This window comes from Cynocephalus volans, chromosome 9 (genome assembly GCF_027409185.1).
Source record: "Cynocephalus volans isolate mCynVol1 chromosome 9, mCynVol1.pri, whole genome shotgun sequence".
Classification (NCBI taxonomy): domain Eukaryota; kingdom Metazoa; phylum Chordata; class Mammalia; order Dermoptera; family Cynocephalidae; genus Cynocephalus; species Cynocephalus volans.
The window spans coordinates 42,158,653-42,180,599 of NC_084468.1; the positions used below are offsets into that span (position 1 = coordinate 42,158,653).

At 37.6% G+C, this 21,947-nt stretch overlaps 1 protein-coding gene across 2 annotated transcripts in view; it reads left to right on the plus strand.

The window, feature by feature from the left end:
* GABRB1 (gamma-aminobutyric acid type A receptor subunit beta1) overlaps window positions 1-21,034 on the plus strand; it is a 392,313-nt gene extending 371,279 nt beyond the window's left edge. The window contains exons 6-9 of one of the 2 annotated variants that reach the window (XM_063108426.1): window positions 2,248-2,385; window positions 2,488-2,640; window positions 6,232-6,476; window positions 20,690-21,034. In XM_063108426.1, the coding sequence (XP_062964496.1) occupies window positions 2,248-2,385; window positions 2,488-2,640; window positions 6,232-6,476; window positions 20,690-21,034 (881 nt within the window). The remainder of the gene's footprint in view (window positions 1-2,247; window positions 2,386-2,487; window positions 2,641-6,231; window positions 6,477-20,689) is intronic. The other variant, XM_063108427.1, reaches the window with a different exon arrangement.
* The last annotated feature ends 913 nt before the right edge of the window (window positions 21,035-21,947 follow it).

A 21,947-nucleotide genomic window follows, 5' to 3' on the forward strand; every position in this document is an offset into this window, starting at 1 on the left:
CCAAGAGTCCCTGCATCCTGTGCTCTTCCTTAATCTCACCATTCTAATTTGCAGCCAAGGACTACGTTCTCTCTAATCCCTGAGGGAAAAAAATCCTATGACATCATTGTCCACTGTTGTCCAGACAGAGCAGAGACCTCACATCCCCCACATCCCACTCCTCATTGGGCTTAGGAGAGGTAGTTCATAGTTGAATTGGAAATAGAAGGGAGGGCATTGAGGTTGAGTTTAAGCTATCATATGACCACTAGATATTTCCCCTCAGAAAGGAGGTTTGTATTCTAGAATCTATGGTTGTGGTCTATGATCTCCTGAAATGGCCATCAAATTCTATCTACCTATCTATCTTTCTATCTATCTACACATCTATGTTTTTCTGTGGAGTTATTTTTTTCAACAGGTTTTTATCAAATTCTCAAGGAGATGTTAAGTATCACAGTTTTATAGAGTCACATCCAAACTTGATATAAATTCCCAATATGACCATTAGGTCCCATGTAAATCATTCTAAGTCCAGTAGATAAAGAGCGTCTCACGGCCTCTTGCAAAGTGGCAATATATCTAGAAGTAAATATCTTCTATTTCTATGACAACACTTGGGTCATTGTAGAACGAGTTACATGATATGGAAGATTATTACCTTCTGGAGAGAGGGCAAGTTCTTAAACCTAGAAGGAGATGGTTTAAAGAGAAATAAAATAAATTGAAATATCTTATAATAAATAATATCCTCTATTGGATGGCAAAAAGTAACAAATATAAAACAGTTGTGAGTTTAATGAGTTTAGCAGTAAGAATTCAAATAAGAGCTTTTTGAAGAGAAGTTAGAAATGTTTAAAGCAATAAAATTATTATTTTTTTTTTTTTAAAGATGACCGGTAAGGGGATCTTAACCCTTGGCTCAGTATTGTTAGCACCACGCTCAGCCAGTGAGCAAACCAGCCATCCTTATATAGGATCCGAACCCATGGCCTTGGTGTTATCAGCACCACACTCTCCCAAGTGAGCCACGGGCTGGCCCTTAAAGCAATAAAATTAAAACAGCTTGCTTGCCCTCAAAAAAAAGAAGGGAGGAAAAGAATAGCTTTAAAATTTCTTACATTCTTGCAGTGATAAGTTGATGGTGACCCCTTGGCACTTGGCAGTCAACTTCTAAATTTTAAACATTTTTTTAATCTCTTGGAAAGATGTTACTGACTTTAATCAAAAGTAGGTCAGCATAATATCTACTACAAAGAGCTTACATGGTTATCTTTGAAACACAAGCCCTAGTAATTCTAGTGGAAAAAAGATTTAATGCACTTTTATCTGAAGTGGATATAAATAGAAAATGATCTTAGAAAGGTCATGTTCATCTTTAGCTGGTAGAAAGAGAAAAACATGGTCTTAAATATGTTTTAAATTATTTTTGAGTTTTGAATATGTCCTTACATTCATTTTATGCAAATTACTCTGATACACAGCCTTAACCCAGTTAGACCACTGGCAAGTGGGAGCAGAGTGGAAGGAGAGAGAACAGACCATCGACATAGGGTCTTCGTGCTGAAGACCTGAGGGTGGACCCTTCTACTGCAATCTACAATCTTCTACACATTCTTCTTTAATTAACTGAAGCTCACCGTCATAATGTGAAGATATAAAAGTATTATCAAGAATTTATATAGTCCTAAAATTTTCACTTATATATTAGCTTTAATAATATTAGCAATAATCAAGGAATATGAATAGAAGCTTGCCTAATTTTCTAAAAGAAATGTGTGTATCTTTTAAAATGTTTTGATCACTTAATGGGTATATACAAATTTGGTTTTTCATTATACTCCATCCATTTACCCTTTCTGTTCCCCTTTTAACAAATATGTAATCAATTATTATTACTTGTTGCTGTTATTGTTGTAGTTAAATAACACATAATCAAAATCCACATCCAGGCATCTGGAATCTAGTTATCTTCCAATTTAACCAAAGAGTGCCCATTGGCGACACAATGAGAATAAATATGCAGCAGTGATATCAGATATCACTAAGTGATCCAGAGCTTATGTTCACTAAAGCCAGATGCATCCATCTTCTCAATGCAGCCACTTCCAGCCCATCAGAAATAGCACTCAGCATGAGACCTATATGACTAATTTAAAGCAATGCCACCTTGCCTGGGAATTTTTCCTCCAGCTCCCAAACTGTCTTTGAAATAAATTTCTAGACCAACTAAACTCTATTTAACTGTACTGTGTTTCTTGGTTTCAGATGGCTATACCACTGATGACATAGAGTTTTACTGGAATGGAGGAGAGGGAGCAGTAACCGGTGTTAATAAAATTGAGCTCCCTCAGTTTTCAATTGTTGACTACAAGATGGTGTCCAAGAAAGTGGAGTTCACAACAGGTGAGGATGGTTTCCTCAAAATGAACTAGGAGTCCTGTGAAAGAAAGAGGATGGTTCCAACCAAATGATGATCTGATTTTCTTTTTCTTTTTTTCAACTCAGGGGCATATCCACGACTGTCACTAAGTTTTCGTCTAAAGAGAAACATTGGTTACTTCATCTTGCAAACCTACATGCCTTCTACACTGATTACAATTCTGTCCTGGGTGTCTTTTTGGATCAATTATGATGCATCTGCAGCCAGAGTCGCACTGGGTAATGCACTCCCAGCACTGCAGGGAGCTAATAATGCATTTTACCTTCAAACAAATAACCAATATTAGGAATTACAGTAGGGCTGGCCAGTTAGCTCAGTTGGTTAGAGTGTGGTGTTATTAACACCAAGGTTAAGGGTTTGGATCCCCATACCAGCCAGCAGCCAAAAAAAAAAAAAAGAAATTATAGAATTATAGGCAGGAGCTCCCTTACAGCAAGCCAAAAAATTAGATTACCAGTGTTTAAACATAAAACATCTAAGTGTAAGCATGTTTACAAGTAATGTTTTACAATGTAATATCTTTTTAGCAGTTTACCAAAATTTAAAAAAAAGAATCTTGGAGTACATTTTACACTATGTAAGTGCTTCATGGGGTATATTTTTAAATTCTCATTACACTAATTTCTAGCATCCTTGTGATGACTTCCCCATTGGTCTCTGCTTTTCACCGTGGAGAACATTCACAATGCATTATTTTCCAATGCATCTGGAGAAAGCTAAACTTCATGACCATTAACAAGCTATGTCAATTGTTGGGAAATACTGTTCTTTGAATATTTACTAATGTTAAATCATACCTAGCTGAGTCTCCTTTAAGTGGATCTCGCTGTACTTGAATAAGACACAGACAATTCATCAGCTATATTAATGATCTGTGGTCAAGACAGAATAAAAAAGGGTTTCCTTCCTGGGAGAATAAAATTCGGAATTAATCTTGCCATGGTTGAGTAATTGCTGAAAGCTGAAAGACTATATTTGAGACTTTAAAGCATTCCTTAGAAAGAATGTGTAGTCTGCCGGGTAAATCTGGGCATGTGCACATCTGCCTCATTATCTGATCCTAGAACCATATCAGTTATCACTTTTGAAGGCTTATTCTCATACAAACACACACACACACACACACACACACACACACACATTATTTCTGGCTAAGCGAACATATTACATTTCTTCTCTTCAGAGATTAAGGAACTGGATTAGACGATCAGCACATCTTTTCCCTCCTAGACCAATTATCATCTCTACAGCTTATTCTATTGGCTGAGGATATAAGGCTCACAAAGTCAAGGGCTTGTAGCCCCTTACCAAACTTTGAACATTCTAAGACTAAAGAAAGCAAACAAATAATGTATCATATCTCACATATGTACCTGCACATATTATTTGGATGTGAATATGGTTATGTGTATATATTATGGTTAAGGAAAAAACACTGGATGACATCCACAGCACGGAATAATAACCAGCAAGTTCATGACTTATGGTAATCTTCACACTTCTATCCTCAAAGCTAATGATATTTTGATTGGAGATATTAGAGGTGTCAGCATATAAAGATGCTGGTTTAACCTATTCTTTGGAATGTAAAACGAGATTTTTTTAAAATATGTGATTTAAAAAGATTCATTTACTAACCGTTTTTGCTTAAAATTTAAACCAAAGAGTAAAAGAAAACATGCAATTAGTGAATTTGTAAATGAATTGTTCACCAAACATTATAGAATCACAATATATTAGAACCATATTACGTGAAATTAAAACGTTTTATCCAAATAAATAAGACCATTCATGATGGCATTTCAGATCAGTCCAGCACATTTCAAATTCATCACTGATCTGAGCCATTTTAACTTTTTGTATGGTTATTCTGACTTCCTGTTTTATCTGTTCTTCTAAAAGTTGAATAGCCAAATCAGGGAATCTATATATCTAGAATAATCTGATTGGCAAATGAGTGCTAAACTGTTTTTCCCTGTATTAGTCCATTTCTGTTGCTTATAACAAAATACACAGAACTGGAGTAATTTATAAGAAAGTGAAATTTATTTCTTACAGTTTCAGAGGCTGGGAAGTCCACAGTGCAAGGAACACATCTGGTGAAGGTCTTGGTGATGGCAACAGTGACCCAGTGGTCTCACATTGCAGAAAATGGTGGAGCAGAGAGAGCAGAGAGAGGCTAACCTCCTCATTCACTCTCCTTTTAAAGCCCTCACAACTATGCCCATGGCCACCATTTTCAATCCATTCACTAAGGCATGTTCCTACAATCTAATCACCTCTTCAAGGCCCACCTTTCAATTACCACAATAGGATTTCCCACCCTCAACAGTTACAATGCAAATTAAGTTTTGGGGGGACATTCACCCCAAAGCATTCCCCTTCTTTCATTTTGATATCTTCTATTTTCTTTGCCATCTTTCTTTTGTCTTTACTATCCATTTCACACTTCCTATATTTATTTTTAAGGACCTCCATCAAATTTCAGATTTTACCTTCTCATCAATCTGCTATTTTAAACACTGTTTTAAACATCTCCTTGCTTTTTTGCCCCTTTTGTGTGACTTACAGCAAAATAACTAATCTGAGAAATTCTGTTTACCCAGCTATAAAATGAGAGTAATATACTTTCCCTCTCATACTCAGCAGGCTGTTATGACAGCCATATAAGATTGTTCATAACTGTAAATGTTTGAAACTGTAAAACATTATACAAATGTGTAATGTTAGTATTGCAGCACAAACTATGTACATGAGATTTCAACTTCTTTTTCAATTCTTTCTTTTCCCAGTCATCATTTCATCATTACCATCATCAACACAAAAAAATTATTATGTAGCCACACAAATATTATACTATTAAGAATACTATGTTTAACAAAGTAAGTAAAACAGAATTTGCCTTTTATAAGTTTATAGTCCTAAGCTTCTTTAACAAATCCAAGCTCAATTTTTTAAGAAGTCTTTTCCTGGTATTAGAGAACTAATTCATCTTAGGCTCTGGAACTAAGAAAATAGACATAGTAATTGAAAACCAAAGCAACAAGATTATATTACATCTAAAAAGTTACATATTGTAATGATGAAATAGTTAACTATCCTTATTTTGCCATCACATATTGTACACAAGTATTGATAGTCAGCTTTGTATCCCACAGGTATGTATAGTCATTATGTTTCAATAAAAAATAAGCAATTAACTAATTAAAATGTAACAATAAAAAAATACATAAATCAAGTACTTGATGCAAATCATGAAATTTCTTATTATTTCTTCTTTTGGCAATGTCTTACTTTGAATGACACATTATTATTTTAAAAATGCAATATTGACCTTGTGACATGGAATGAAGTAGATCTCCTCAAACTGGTCACCAGTTTTCTGTTTGGTAATGGCTGTTGTGGGGATTAGTATCACAAGGACAGATTTAGGAGGATGAGTGAGATGCTGAGAAAAGGAAGAAGAAAGATGTGGCCGCGTAACAAAATGAAAGACATTTAACAATTGGCTTCCAATGGGATTTCGATCTGTCTTCCCGTCTGCTTTTCTTTTTGTGTGTGCATTGTTTTTAAAAAATATATTTTCAACCCTCCAGTAACTGTACATTCTATTTTATGATTCATTAATGGACGTGTAGGGAGCCTGCTGCTTTGTCTTTCAGAATGTCTGCCCTTTTTGCCCAATAATTTATCATGCTACTCCCATCATTCTAGAGCATCAATAAGGGAATGGCATCTGTCCTCTCAATCTTGAAAAGGGCAACCTAACAGAGGGGCCTTCGGCTAAGCTTTGTCTTTCTCTTTCACAGGAATCACCACGGTGCTGACAATGACAACCATCAGCACTCACCTCAGGGAGACCCTGCCAAAGATCCCTTATGTCAAAGCGATTGATATTTATCTCATGGGATGCTTTGTGTTTGTGTTCCTGGCTCTGCTGGAATATGCCTTTGTAAATTACATCTTCTTTGGGAAAGGCCCTCAGAAAAAGGGAGCTAGCAAACAAGACCAGAGCGCCAATGAGAAAAACAAACTGGAGATGAATAAGGTCCAGGTAATGTATTAAATACTCCTAACAGCGTTCTTCCTAAATTTATCACAACATGGTGCCCATGGCTCTCATAATGGGGCGGGGGGTGGAACCTTATAAAATATTAGTTTATTTTTAATAAGTCTCAACCAGCCCTTCATTTTATATGTTTGGGAACTGAGTATTATATAGATTAATAACATATCTGGGCCTAGTACTCAGCCCCAAGTCCATTATTATTTATTCTAAACTATTTGTAAGACTATATTTAAAAAAAATTAATGCCAGGTCTGCTTGGTAAATAAGTGAGAAAACTAAAATAAATATACTTTGCTCTTCTAAATAGAGATGAGGCCGTATACTCAGTGGTTACAACCATACACTGGAATCAAACTGCCTAGGTTTGATTCCCAGTTCTGGCATTTACTGGCTTTATAACTTCAGGCAAGTCAAACTATTTAAGTCTTTATCTAATCTCTGCTCTTTGTATCCTCATGCATGAAGTGGAAATTATCATAGTATGCCTATCTCAGATTTGTTGTGAGGACTAAATGAGTTGTTGTCGTTTTTTAAGTCTGCTATTTGGAATAATACCTGGAACATAGCAAGTACCCAGTAAATATTAGCTATTATCATTATATACAAGATATTTTTGCTATTTTTCTTTTGCTTTTCATCACTAGATCTTTTGACCTGCAGTCTCACAAGGTAGGATTAAATTAAAATTAATGCCTTGTTTATTCTTTAAAAACATCTCTATAACCTTTACCTCTATGCCATTTTTCACTGTAGTAAATTTATCATTATGTACATTGAAATACAGTATCTACTACAAATCATTTTCATGATAGCATATAAGGTGACAGCTCAAATATTTGTCATTTAGGCACTCTTCTGGGATTTAAGGATACTTTTCTGAATGAGACAAAGTTCCTTGCCCTCATGGAGTTTAGATTCTAATATGGGAAGACAGGCAGTAAACACGCAAACAAGTATTAAGAGGATATTTTCAGGTATTAATAAATGCTAAGAAGAAAGTAAAACCAGGCAAGAGAATGATTTGGGTCAGGTTTGAGAGAGCAGGAAACTTTGGTAAGGTGATCAGGAAGACCTCTCTGAGGAATTACCATTTGATTGGAGACCTAAGTGATGAGAAGCAGTTAACCATGCCATATCCATTCTAGGTAAAGGAAATAGCAAGAACTAAGGCTCTGAGGCAGGAGTTGCTGAATGTGTTAACGTACTCAGAGAAAACCAGCGTAGCAAGAGCCTAGTGAGTGAGGGAAAAAGAGTAATACAAGATATGGTTGGATCATCGACGTATATCTTCATGCTCTTTAGTAGGATATCAAATTTGGCAAAACACTGTTAGGGAAGTTATAAGTGAAGAAAACATAGAGATTCAGACAAATGGTTAAAATTCAAAGCAATACTTTCAAATAAACTTTTACCTTTGTGTGAAACACTCTACTAGATGCAATGGGAGAAGGAGAGAGCATGATATTTGCCCTTGAGAATCTTCTCATCTTCTTGGGAAAGAAAATTACACTCATACAAGGTGATTACATTATAAAATGAGACAGGACAACATTTCGTTTGAGGAGTATACTCGAAAAGAAGAAGCGAAGCTTCCTATTGTCGGATCGTAACCACACCGGTTTTAAAAGTATTTTAGAAGTAGTTTTTAAGCCACCTCCTTTGTTATTCCCATCCCATCTCAGCTGCCTTCTAAATGTCGTAGTTAATCCTCTGCACAGGGTGAAATGTGTGTTAATTGATAAATCATAAGGAAAACGCTATATAGAGAACATGGTATAGGTCCAGTGGCAGGAAGATTTGGAAGACAAGCTGGATGGACACTCAAAGATCGGTAGAATTAAGAAAGATATAAAAGAGAAAGCAGGGCCTTTCGGTTGGCTAGAAAAGTAGCTGTGCTCTAGGGAGAGTAATTGAATGAAAGGCCAAGCAGATTGGAATCTGTTTGTTTGGATGAAATAAAAAGTTTATAAAACAAACTTTAACCAAACATTTTGGTCTTTTGCCTTGATTCCATGCCAGCATATCAGAGAACTTTTTTAAGATGCTAAGGGACAAATAAAGACAGGAGGGACATCTCACACGTTATATCAGATCTAGCTAGATATGTTATATGTGTGTATATGTGTGTACATGTATATATATGAAGAGGAATTAGTGATTGGATAATAAGTAAGTAAAATGTTCTTTATTTTACATAAAATGTTCTTTATTTACATTTTATGACTGATCTTCGTTTCATAAACAGGCTGTTAAAGCAACATTGGGCTTAAGTGTGGTAAGAAGATTTTATTGGGTCGCAAATCAGTAAACTTTTATTCCAGGTGAATTGACTTTTTAAAATTTGAATTCAAGGAGAAAGCATAGAAAAATCCTTCAAGTGTCAGGAGACAAAACACCTACAGATGAGAAGAAATGTGTTTTTATCTGTGGAAGGCTAGACTAGGAACTCAAGTGCTTTTTGCAGAAAAATAGACAAAAGTGTGACAAAATTCAAAAACAAGTCATATTAAGACAAGGCAGACATTCTGGTATCAAACTAACCCTCCCATAGATAAAAATTATAAATGCTGGGCAAATATTTTTAAAATTTAAAATGGGAGAGTAACTGAAAACAAGCAAAAACTGTGAGAGAATCAACCCTCAAAAAAAGGAAACCATAATGCATGGAATCTCTGTTTGCCCTGAGACCACTCTCCAGTCTGAGGTTTTCCCCTGAGACCACTCCCCAGTCTGAGGGATGTGAGATGGCGGAACTCCAGCAGAAGTCTGTAGCTTTATTGGTCTGAGGAGTCAGAGCACGGAGTTTAATGCTTCCAAAGTTCCTGAAATTTTCAGAAAGTGAGCCACAGCAGAGACTCGAAATCCGAGTATAAACTGTTGAACCTTTGGTTGTTCCTTGAACTATAAATGTACAGTATAATGCTGCCTTACATTGAGTGTCCCCCCAAAAATTGACCCCCACTGTCACAGTGTTAAGAGGGTAGGAAATCCTATTATGGTAATTGAAAGGTGGGGCCTTGAAGAGATGATTAGATTGTAGGACGGTGCAGTATTGAATGGATTAATAATGGTGATTGGGGCATGGTTGTGAGGGCTTTAAAAAAGGAGCATGAAGAGTCTGTCCCTCCCTCTGCTCTGCCATTTTCTGCCATGTTAAGACCGTTGTATTGCTGTAAAGCCACCACCAAAGAAAACCCTCACCAAATGTGTTCCCTGGACTTTGGATTTCCCAGCCTCTGAAACCATAAGCAATAAATTTCATTTTCTTACAAAGTACCCAGTTCTGTGTATTTTGTCATAAGCAACAGAAACAGACTAATACAAATACCAAGCAGTCCAGAGGGGGAAAACAGCTAAAGGCTGAAAAAATAAATAAAATAAACAGATTGCAGTTGCTGTCCACCAATAATTGGAGTCAGAGTTTGGGGTTTGAGTCCAACCTATTTAAGCAGCCTGGTAAACACATTAGATTTTCCAAAAACCCCAAAGGAATCACACCTTAGGAATAAAGACTAAGTCATGGGAATAAGGAAATCCTCTTGGGTTAAGTACAAAACTAAAATAGACCCACCCTAACAATACATAAAGCCAAGTATCACCACATATTCTAGGTGATATGTTAGTAATATAACTGCCTACCAAAACAAGACTCAACATTCTTTGGGAAAAATAACAGAATCCAGATATCTATAGTGCATAATTCAAAATATCCAACACATGATCAAAAATTACTAGATATGAGAATAAACAGGAAAATGTGATATATAGTAAAGAGAAAAGATTTAGGCAACAGAAACATACCTGCAAAAGTCTCAAATGTTGGCTTAAAAGATAAGTACTATAAAATAACTATAAGTAATGTATTTTTTCTTTTAATTTTATTTTGTCAATATACAATGTGGTTGGTTATTGTGGCCCACTACCAAATCCTCCCTCCCTCCTCCCTCTCCCCCCTCCCACCCAACAATGTCCTTTCTGTATGCTTGTCATGTTAACTTCAAGGAATTGTAATTGTTGTGTTTAAAAGTTCATAAAAGTAGCCAAAAACTGGAAACAACCAAAATATCCTACAAGAGGTGAATGGTTAAACAAACTGTAGTACATTCATAGCAATACTGTTCCAATAAAAAGGAATGAACTATTGATATGTGTAACAACTTGGATGGATTTCAAGGGCATTATGCAGAATGGAAAAAAAAGCCCATCTTAAAAGATTACATACTGTATGATTCCATTTAATTACAGAAATGAAAAACAGATTAGTGTTCTCTAGTTGCCAGAAGTTAGTAATAGCAGGAAAGAGGGTGGGATGGGTGTGGTCGATTATAAAGCGATGTGATGAAGGAAATCTTTGCACCAGTGAAATAGTTCTACATCTTGATTGCAGTGGTGGTTACACAAATCTATACATGTAATAAAATTACATAGAACTATACACAATTTATACCAATGCTAGTTTTTTGGTTTTGATATTACACAATAGTTATGTAAGATGTGATCAATAGGAGAAACTGGGTGAAGGAAACATAGGATTCCTCTGTGCTATCTTTAAAACATTTTGGACATCTATAATAATTTCAAAATAAATAGTTTAAAATAAAGTCAGTAGAAAATATTGATACAATGCATGAAAAGAAGGGGAATTTCAGAAAATAAGTGAAACTATAAAAAAGAATCAATGTAAATCATAGGACTGAAAATTTCATTAGATGGATTAATATCACATTTTGTACAACAGTAGAAAGGATTAGCAAAATGGAAAGGCATACTGGGTATTTCACAGTTGCACCAGTTTTTACCACAAATGCTACTACTTCAGAGATGCCTTAACTGACACCCCACTCGGTTTATATTTGGTACCATTATTAATTGTTCTCACGGGATCATGTGCTTTTCTACCATAGGACTTCCACCATAGTGAGTATGTGTTTATTTGTGTAAGTTTCTTAACATCCATCTTTTATTAGACTACAGTTTCCCAACAATAGGCACCAGACTCCTAGTCTATTGTTTATTCTTTCCTCAGTGGCTAGTACAGGCAAATACCAAATAAGTACTTATTGACTGAATGAATGAATGAATGAATGCTAGCAAGGCCTTCTCCATTAAAGATAAGTTTTTAGAGAACATACAAGGTATTAGTGTTACATCATAATCTTTTATAAAATTCTATATATTCATAAGTAAAAAAAAGAGACTATAATCCACTTCGGCTTCTGTCCTAGACTGTCCTACTGTTCCTATTACTTTGATTTTTAATGTTTTTTTTTTTTAAGCATACTTTGTATCAACCTCAGGTATTCCTTCTGAATCACGGTGTCATATAACGTTACATATAATCCTCAAGGAGTGTTATGGCTAAGATTTTATAAACTTCTTCAAATTTAGGAATAATAAGCGAATGTTACCACCTCATGCCACTTACAATCATCCCTGCAGCTGCTTAGGTTTTCCAGTTCTTAACTGCCTAATCTCTTCCAAAACCAGGAGCTCAGACAGACAATGTCTCAGTAACAAAGAAGCAGATTACCTCGTCTGCTCAGCGTATCATCACCAGCAGTTAAATTAATGATGCAAACTTTGTGGTATTTAAAAATGCTATTCCCTGGTTAAATTCAAAGACAGAAAATTATATTAGATTTATGTTAGATTTTATCTAATAAAAGTTAATCTAATAAAATTATATTAGATTTTTTTCTTTACTACAATGGTTGGATGAACCCCCTCTTTCCTTTGAGATGCTTGTAAACAATTAAACTTACATGAGATATGTGCTCTGGTCCAAGACAATTTTCGGTTGAGGTAGTCATAGTATTTGCCTTGCTTCCCCAGTGCATGGAGAGGCATTGTTCATTTATTACACATTACTTTTGGTAGCTTTGGCTGGGCAGTTAGGTCAAGGGGCATCTGTATTGAAGTTTCAGAAGTGCTTGCTTCGTCTTGATTTATATTTCCACCAGCTGCACTAAAGCATCTTTTTATGAGTACAGATGCTGAGCCCAGACATTAGGAGAGTTCCAGCCTCCAAGGTGATAAAGACTGTAGATTCATGAACCCCTCAGGCATCATTTGAAACTAGAGATGGTATTTAGAGTTTTGAAAGATAAATTTCACAGTACAACTAGGCTTTAAGTAAGCTACCTCTGGGCAACTTTTATACTAACCTGGAACTTTTTTAGTTGTATATATTGGCCACGATGCCTGCCCAATTGCAAATAAATGAAATGGAAGAAAGGGTAGCATGGGAGGTCTGTGGGCAGAGACTGATGCAAAGTCATTCTAAGTCATGGGAGACACTAGGGCAATCTGCCAAAGATTCATACCAAATGTGCAGTTGCATCCCCAACAGTCAAAAAATAGAATTTTTTCCTTCAGAATCAGATATTGATACTTTGATATAGCTTCTTCTCTCCCATTTCTGCTCTCTGTGGTAAGTCATCCCAGCACTTTCAGACAACTTTCTAAATGTAAATCAGCTCTGTGTTGCGATTAACTCTAGGATATAAAGTGCATGCGAAGGACATTGTAAAGGCGAACAGCTCTTCCTTAAGTCTAGCTTGAAACAGCTCAACAGCCGTTAGCCTTTGATCCTGGGCCCCAGCCCCACATCACTGCCTTTGATGAAACTTTGACCATTCTGACCTACAATTTTGAATTCTAGAGAAATCCTGCATTTCTCTTGACAACCTGTGTTATACTTCATGCACTTCTTTAACTCTCAAACCCTTGGCTTCGTTCACTTTTTGTTCTCTAGCCTTGGTTTAATTCTGCACTATCTCCAGAGTCTTCAGAAGTCTAATTTTCCTCTCCGAGAATCACAATTTCTCTCTTTCTGTCTCTCTTTTTCTCTCTCTGACTTCTATTGCTCATTTTCTTCTCTACCCAAACAGCTAGGGTTCTTTTGGTGAATGAGAAAGAAATCTAACTTACTCACTTAACTGGCTTAAGAAAGAAAAAAAAAAAAAAGGCAGGGGAGATACTTATTGTCTCACACAACTGAAAGGTCCAGGCATAGTTCTAAGCATCTCTCTTCATCTCTTAATTCTGCTTTCTTTTATACTGACTTTTATTTTCAGTAGGCCTTTTCCCCATAGTGGTTCCAAAGTTCTAAGTTCATAGTGTCAAAGCTCTACAACCCTAGCATAAAATTACTTTCTTATACTCAATAATCCCAACAAAAATTCCTAGGATTGAGTCTTTTTGGACCAACTGAAGTCATATTTTTATGCAGAAGTAAGTCATTCTCACAAGGAAGATGGAAAACACTAAATGCCCAGGTGTGGGTCATATGCGTGTCCATAGAGCTAGAAGATGTAATCAGGCCTACCTCAACCAATGTGTCAAAGGAACATCAGGGAAGTGTTGCCAGGGGAAGATGGCATGGAATCAGATAGGTCAAACTAATAGGCATCCACCACAACCAAGTAGGACCCTTGAGATGCTTGTGCAGAATACAGACTGGGAGGACCTTAATCTAGAATGAAATGAATTTAAGCCTGTATTTTATTTTATTTTTTTTTTTTAATTTTGTTTTGTCGATATACATTGTAGCTGATTATTGCTCCCCATCACCAAAACCTCCCTCCCTTCTCCCTCCCCCCTCCCCCCCAACAATGTCCTTTCTGTTTGCTTGTTGTATCAACTTCAAATAATTGTGGTTGTTATATCTTCTTCCCCCCCCCCCCGGTTTGTGTGTGTGTGTGTGTATGTGTGTGTGTGAATTTATATATTAATTTTTAGCTCCCTCCAATAAGTGAGAACATGTGGTATTTCTCTTTCTGTGCCTGACTTGTTTCACTTAATATAATTCTCTCAAGGTCCATCCATGTTGTTGCAAATGGCAGTATTTCATTCGTTTTTATAGCTGAGTAGTATTCCATTGTGTAGATGTACCACATTTTCCGTATCCACTCATCTGATGATGGGCATTTGGGCTGGTTCCAACTCTTGGCTATTGTAAAGAGTGCTGCGATGAACATTGGGGAACAGGTATACCTTCGACTTGATGATTTCCATTCCTCTGGGTATATTCCCAACAGTGGGATGGCTGGGTCGTATGGTAGATCTATTTGCAATTGTTTAAGGAACCTCCATACCATTTTCCATAGAGGCTGCACCATTTTGCAGTCCCACCAACAATGTGTGAGAGTTCCTTTTTCTCCGCAGCCTCGCCAGCATTTATCGTTCATAGTCTTTTGGATTTTAGCCATCCTAACTGGGGTTAGATGGTATCTCAATGTGGTTTTGATTTGCATTTCCCGGATGCTGAGTGATGTTGAGCATTTTTTCATATGTCTGTTGGCCATTTGTATATCTTCCTTAGAGAAATGCCTACTTAGCTCTTTTGCCCATTTTTTAATTGGGTTGCTTGTTTTCTTCTTGTAAAGTTGTTTGAGTTCCTTATATATTCTGGATATTAATCCTTTGTCAGATGTATATTTTGCAAATATTTTCTCCCACTCTGTTGGTTGTCTTTTAACTCTTTTAATTGTTTCTTTTGCTGTGCAGAAGCTTTTTAGTTTGATATAATCCCATTTGTTTATTTTTCCTTTGGTTGCCCGTGCTTTTGGGGTCGTATTCATGAAGTCTGTGCCCAGTCCTATTTCCTGAAGTGTTTCTCCTATGTTTTCTTTAAGAAGTTTTATTGTCTCAGGGTGTATATTTAAATCCTTAATCCATTTTGAGTTGATTTTAGTATACGGTGAGAGGTATGGATCTAGTTTCATTCTCCTGCATATCGATATCCAGTTATCCCAGCACCACTTGCTGAAGAGGCAGTCCCTTCCCCAGTGAATAGGCTTGGTGCCTTTGTCAAAGATCAGATGGCAGTAAGTGTGTGGGTTGATTTCTGGATTCTCTATTCTATTCCATTGGTCAGTGTGTCTGTTTTTATGCCAGTACCATACTGTTTTGGTTATTATAGCTTTGTAGTATAGCTTAAAGTCAGGTAGTGTTATGCCTCCAGCTTTATTTTTTTTGCTGAGCATTGCTTTGGCTATTCGTGGTCTTTTATTGTTCCATATAAATGTCTGGATAGTTTTTTCCATTTCTGAGAAAAATGTCTTTGGAATTTTGATGGGGATCAAGAAAGCCTGCCCATTTACAATAGCCACCAAAAAAATAAAATACTTAGGAACTGAGTTAACCAAGGAGGTGAAAAATCTCTATAATGAGAACTACAAACCACTGCTGAGAGAAATTAGAGAGGATACAAGAAGATGGAAAGGTATTCCATGCTCTTGGATTGGAAGAATCAACATAGTGAAAATGTCCATACTACCCAAAGTGATATACAAATTCAATGCAATCCCCATCAAAATTCCTAAGCCTGTATTTTAACAAGCTTCCCAGTTGATTCAGATGCACATTAATGTCTAAGACTCACTATCCTGGAAATTCTAGAGACTCTAGAGATTCTAGCCACCCAGGTGTCATTAGTCACTGAAATGCAAACAGAGCTTACAGAGATGGCTCAAAGTTTGATTGTCAGAGTTTTTCATTCTGCAGACCTTTATTCAGCCCCTTCGTAAGAGTATCTGAGACTCAGTTCTGAAAGGGCAAGGAGGATACATAGGCGTAAGCAACAAAAAAGCACCTGCCTTCCTGGAGCTTACATTCCAGTTGAGGTAATTGACAAATGTGTGAATAAATACATGATATAATGGTGGTGGATGATGATAATAGTGGTAAAGAAAATGATAAGAAGCTGGCCAGGTAACAATCTGGACAAGAACTTTCCAGGAGAGATGTGTTGCAGGTAAAAATGCCCTGAGGACTTAGGAATATCAAGGGACAGCCAGAAAAAAATCACAGTATGTCTGGAACAAAGAGCTCAAAGGGCAGAGTGTTAGAAAATGAAGGCAGAGGTGCCCACAAGAGCCAAATCACCTGTGCCTTGCAGACTAGTATGAAAATTTGGTGTTTTATTCTGTCTTGGAAAGTAGCTAGAAGATTTAAGCAGAGGAGACATCATCTGTGTTACACTTTTAAAATATCACTCCAGCTGCTTTGTAGACAAAAGACCACAGGGCTGCATTCCTGAAAAGAGGAAGATCAATTATGAGGCAAGAGGTGATGGGGAGGAGAAGTGGTCAGAATCAGGAAGTGTTTAAAAGTAGAGCCATTTGGATCTGCTAACCCATACAATGGGAGGAAAGAGGGGAAAAAAGGAATCCAGGATAAAATTACCTACCTGAGTAATGTTCTGAAAAATTGACAGTTGTTCCATTTTATCATTACTTTTTTCCCTATTTCCTGAATAATACGTCTTTGCTCAGGTTTGTACTTAACTGTCTATTCTTTCTTGAAATAATAGTTTCCACTTCTGCCACTAGTTGTGAGGACATGCAAAGGGACATGCAAATCATCAGCAGAGTCCCCAATCCTCCTCCTCAAAAAATGTTTCAGGAATTCCAGGCTAAGGGATCAGGTTTGACAGCCCGAGTGAAAGCAAATGATAACAGCAACAGCACGAATGTGGTATGTTCTATGAGAGAAGTGGGACGATGGAAGCCATGGCTGCAGTGGCTCTCTGCTCTCCACAGTGGGAGGCAGCCATCTGCACTGGGCATTCACTAAGCAAAGTGGAGGCTTCTTGAGGGCAGAGGATTAGCTCATTCTGCAGCCAGCACCACTTCTCTTGGCTTCCTGCTCCATACTTCAAAACCACTCCATAAAAATGACTCTAATTGAATTGGCTAGAGAGAAAGAAATAACTCAGTTTGCAAAATAGATTGAGCCTGGAGGTATTCCTCAGCAAGGCTTTAAAACTGCCACTGAAAACAAGATTATATTTTATTCCAATTACACTGAAATGGGTTCTGCTGTATTTATATGTTGGAAATACTAAGAACAGTTAAATTCAGCGAGTGGCAACATTTTTCACAGCCTAGGGCACTCTGTAAGGATGATGGGGGCAGATAGAAGGAGAAAGTGAGTGAGATGGAAGGGGTAGGAGAAAGGCTAATGAATTTGTACATTTGCTTGGGGTTTCTGTTAAGGTAAGAAATACAGCCATCAAACCGCTTAAAGCTATGATTTCTAGCTCAATGATGAGAATATTTTGAAGGATTTGCACAAATTAAGAAACTTTGTGTAATTTTTAGTTGCTTTTGAATCTCACCAAGGTTAACCAAAATATCTTAATAAAAGGTACTTTGTTTGCCATGACCTCTGTTTAATGAGGAGCATCTGTATGCTTCACTGGCTAAATCTAAATTCTAGCAACTTGTTTACTTCAAGCAATTCATAATAATGGAACTTAATGATGCATACAGCACAGATAAAGTAATTCAGTTCTACAAGTACTTTTTTAGAATGCTATGTCCTCTACCTGGAATGTTCTCCAGAATAAAAGACGGCAAAGATTGGAAACAAAGCTTGAGATTATTTAGTAAAAATCTTCCATTCATAAATGAGGAAACTGAGACTCAGATCTGTCCAAGGACATTTCCCAGCAGTTAACAAAATGAGAACACAGCTTTCAATTCCCAATTCTTTATTCTGTCTTCTCTCCATCCTTTAAAATTCAGTACAAACCCAACCTTCTTCATGAAGCCTTCCCTGACCCCCAATGATTTCTCACTTTTATGAACCCCTCCTCATGGTCCATATTGTACCATTTAGCATTTGTTTAAAAACTCTTCACTATCATTACCAATATTATGCTTTAGTTTTGTATCTCTAAGGAGATAATTATCTCTTAAGGACAAAATTCATGTTTTAATGATTCTATTGACTGTCCCACGGTAGCTAGAGAAATTATATGTTCTAGACCTCAGCTTCTAATGGACTTCTCCCTTCTTTAATGAATTCAGCATTTAGCTCCTTGTCACTTCAACCCTACTATCCTTAGTAAAATAAACTCATATGCATGACTTTTTCAACCACAGATTTAGACTACATAGGATGAAAAAAAAATATATATATATATATATAATAGGCCATAGACTGTGTCCAGTTCATCATCTGCAATGACCTTCAACATTACCCAGCCTCAAGCCTCAAGCAAACATTAGCACATCCACGTGTTAGATGTCCCCATCACTCAGAAATGATCTACCTCCTGGATCTCCATGTGTCAAATTCTCATCTCGGAAGGCAGCCTCTATTCTTCCACATCTTCTTCTTCCTCACCCACTCCCACAAAATCTGCCCTTCTCAACCCTCCTCTCCCCTTGGCAAAGGCCAAGGGCTATGATGTGGTCCTTTCTGAGTAGAAATTGAGTGACCTTTGAATCAGGTATACATAGGTTCTAATCTCATGTCTGGCACTTACTAGCTGAGTAAACTTAAGGCAGTATATTAGTCCATTTTGTGTTGCTTATAACAAAATACACAGAACTGGGTAATTATAAAGAAAAATGAAATTTATTGCTTACAGTTTCTGAGGCTGGGAAGCCCAAAGTCCCTCTAATGGTGGTGACAGTGACCCAGGGATCTCACATTGCAAGATAGTGGAAGCACAGAGAGCAGAGAGAACAAGAAAGACAATCTCTCTTCTTTTAAAGTCCTCAGAGACACACCCCTGACCACCATTTTTAATCCATTCACTACTGCATGGTCCTATGATCCAATCACCTCTTCAAGACTCCACCTTTCAGTTACCGTAATAGGACTTCCCACCCTCTTCACAGTCACAGTGACAGCTAAGATTCTAATACATAAACTTGGGGGACACAATTCAAACTTCAGTGAGTTTGGGGGGACATAATTCAATACACTACAGGCAATTTGTTAACCGTTCTAAATCTTAGTTGCCTTATACATGAAATGGAGATGGAATGGGCTACCTTTTAAAATAGGGTTGTAATAAGTATTAAACAAGTATTACATATGAAGCATCTACTATTACGGTAGGCACAGGGTGGACACCCAATAAATCTTAGGTTTTTTTGCCTGTACTGTGGGGACCATTATCACGTGCCATCTTGTCCCTTTCTTTTCTTTCTCTCTTGTTTGTCTTTGCCTCCTCCTAAGTTTTTCTCTATTTCATTCTTCTTCGCCAGGATCTTTTGCCTCCCTACCTACACTCTGTGCTTCCAACAAGTGTTTACAGAGATTAATCTCTTTTGAAAACATTAATAGAACACTTACTGTAAGTCAGGCACTGTGCTATTAACGCTAGCTGCAAACACAGCTGCTTGCACTGTCCTTAGAAGTACATGAAACTCATTTGCATGTCTGAGCCACAACCCTTCCAGGTAAATCAGTTTGTAAAGTATATTAGCTTGGAGTTAAACAAGGTCTCTTTGTAGACCAAAATGTGCTCACATTTTCTGTGGTTCAGAATATGTGGATGTGGGTATAGCATAAGGAATAGCCAGGAGACCTCCGTGGAATGGCAGGAAGCAACAGTGAACAATAGTGCAGGAACAAAAGTCAAACTCTAGCCAGGCCTCATCTCTTCTGACCCATTAATCCCATTTCTAGAAATTTAGCCTGAGAAAATAATTATAGATATGCACAAAGATTTAACTGAAAAATGTTCCTTGCACACTTGTTCATAATACTACAAAAGTACACCTAACCTTAACACCTAACAGTAGATTAATTCGGTTATGACTTATCCATGTAAGCTATTAATAAATGATGTCACAGAGGAATATTTATTATCATGGAAAGATGTCCAGGCTATAGTGTTAACTGGCAAAAGCAGGTTACAAAGCAAAATATACAGATGAACCTGTATATGTTAGTACAAGGACACTGCAAAAACTTCATGGAAAGATTGGTATTATCTTTTAATTCTATTTGTCCACGAACTTTTTCGAGTGCCCTCACATATACTCAGATAAAGAGAAGAAAGCCTGGAAAGCTAGCAAGATGTTCATGATTGGCTCTGAAGGCGAGATTATGAATTTTTACTTTTTATTTTTTGTTCTGAGCTTTCCATGGTTCCATGGGCTGCTTTCGTAACAAGAAGAAAAACCCCGCCTCCCCCCGCCCCACTAGTGTTTTGTGAGTGGGGAGACAGGTGACAAGTAGATAAGTAGCTAGACAGCTAGAGGAAGGGGTGGGTGCCTGATTGATTGACCGATCGATCAGTCATTTCCACGTCCAGCAGGCACGGACGAGTACAGCCAGATGTCTACCCAGACAGTGTTTAATGAGCCCCAGGCAGTGTCATCAGGTAACAGGTTAACAAAACAAGGGACTGTCCTGGCAGTGGTGTCTGAGTCTGTCCTTTCCGCCGTCAGGTCGACGCCCACGGCAACATCCTCCTCAGCACGCTGGAAATCAGGAACGAGACGAGCGGCTCGGAAGTGCTCACGAGCGTGAGCGACCCCAAGGCCACCATGTACTCGTACGACAGCGCCAGCATCCAGTACCGCAAGCCGCTGAGCAGCCGCGAGGCGTACGGGCGCGCCCTGGACCGGCACGGGGTGCCCGGCAAGGGCCGCATCCGCAGGCGCGCCTCCCAGCTCAAAGTCAAAATCCCCGACCTGACGGACGTCAACTCCATAGACAAGTGGTCCCGAATGTTTTTCCCCATTACCTTTTCTCTTTTTAACGTCGTTTATTGGCTTTACTATGTACACTAAGGTCTGTCCTCGCGGCTCGATTTCGACTACTTTCCTCTTGTTTTTTAACCCCACAGGTCCCCAACAGCGAAACTGCTGTGTTTTTTTGAGGTAAGAGATTCAGCCATGCAATTGGTTTTAGGTCTTGCATATCAATTTTATTACTGCACCATGTTTACTTCAAAAGAAAAAGAAAAAAGAAAAAAAAAACTATTTTTTTCCAGTTTACTGTGGTCCAGGTTATCAGCTCTTTAAGAGCTCTATCAATTGCCATGTTTACAAACAAATAAAACGCAGAGAAGTTAGATATACAGTTCTCTAGCAGTATTTTCCTAGTTGCCCTTGATTTTATTGATTTATTTTTTAGATGAAAATGAAAAAAGGATCTCACTGTCCGCCTGCACAGCTTCCTGGTAAACTGTAACTATCTCATGCTGCCAAAAAAATATAAAACACCACAATTTCCAGGATCTCAGAAGAAAAAAACAAAGCCATTGACAAGTTACAGATTTCCAGGAAGAAGGAAAAACAAAAAGGAGGCTAGAAAGAGAAGACTTCCCACCACCCTTAAGTTCCCCCATGTCCTTTAGAAGGGACTCCTGAGCTCTGTGGAAGAGGAGGGAGGGATTGGCAAACACTGGCCAACGTTATGGAAACCTAACCTGCCACCCTCACTTCACCATTGAGCTGGAGATTCTGAAAAATGCATCTTTCTCAGACTTCCTAGCACATTTTAAATTAACATTAGAATCCAACCTGGTAAACTGGTAGCCATTGAGAACATTTTTCTTTTCTTCTTGAGAATAAAGAGTTTCAGGGGGCAATGACAGTTTTTCCAGCCGGCCATTTCAAATGAGCAGCCCAGAATTCATTTCATTTGCCTGGAATCCCTTGATGCTGTGTGGTGAAGCCATGCCATCAAATTTCCATAGTT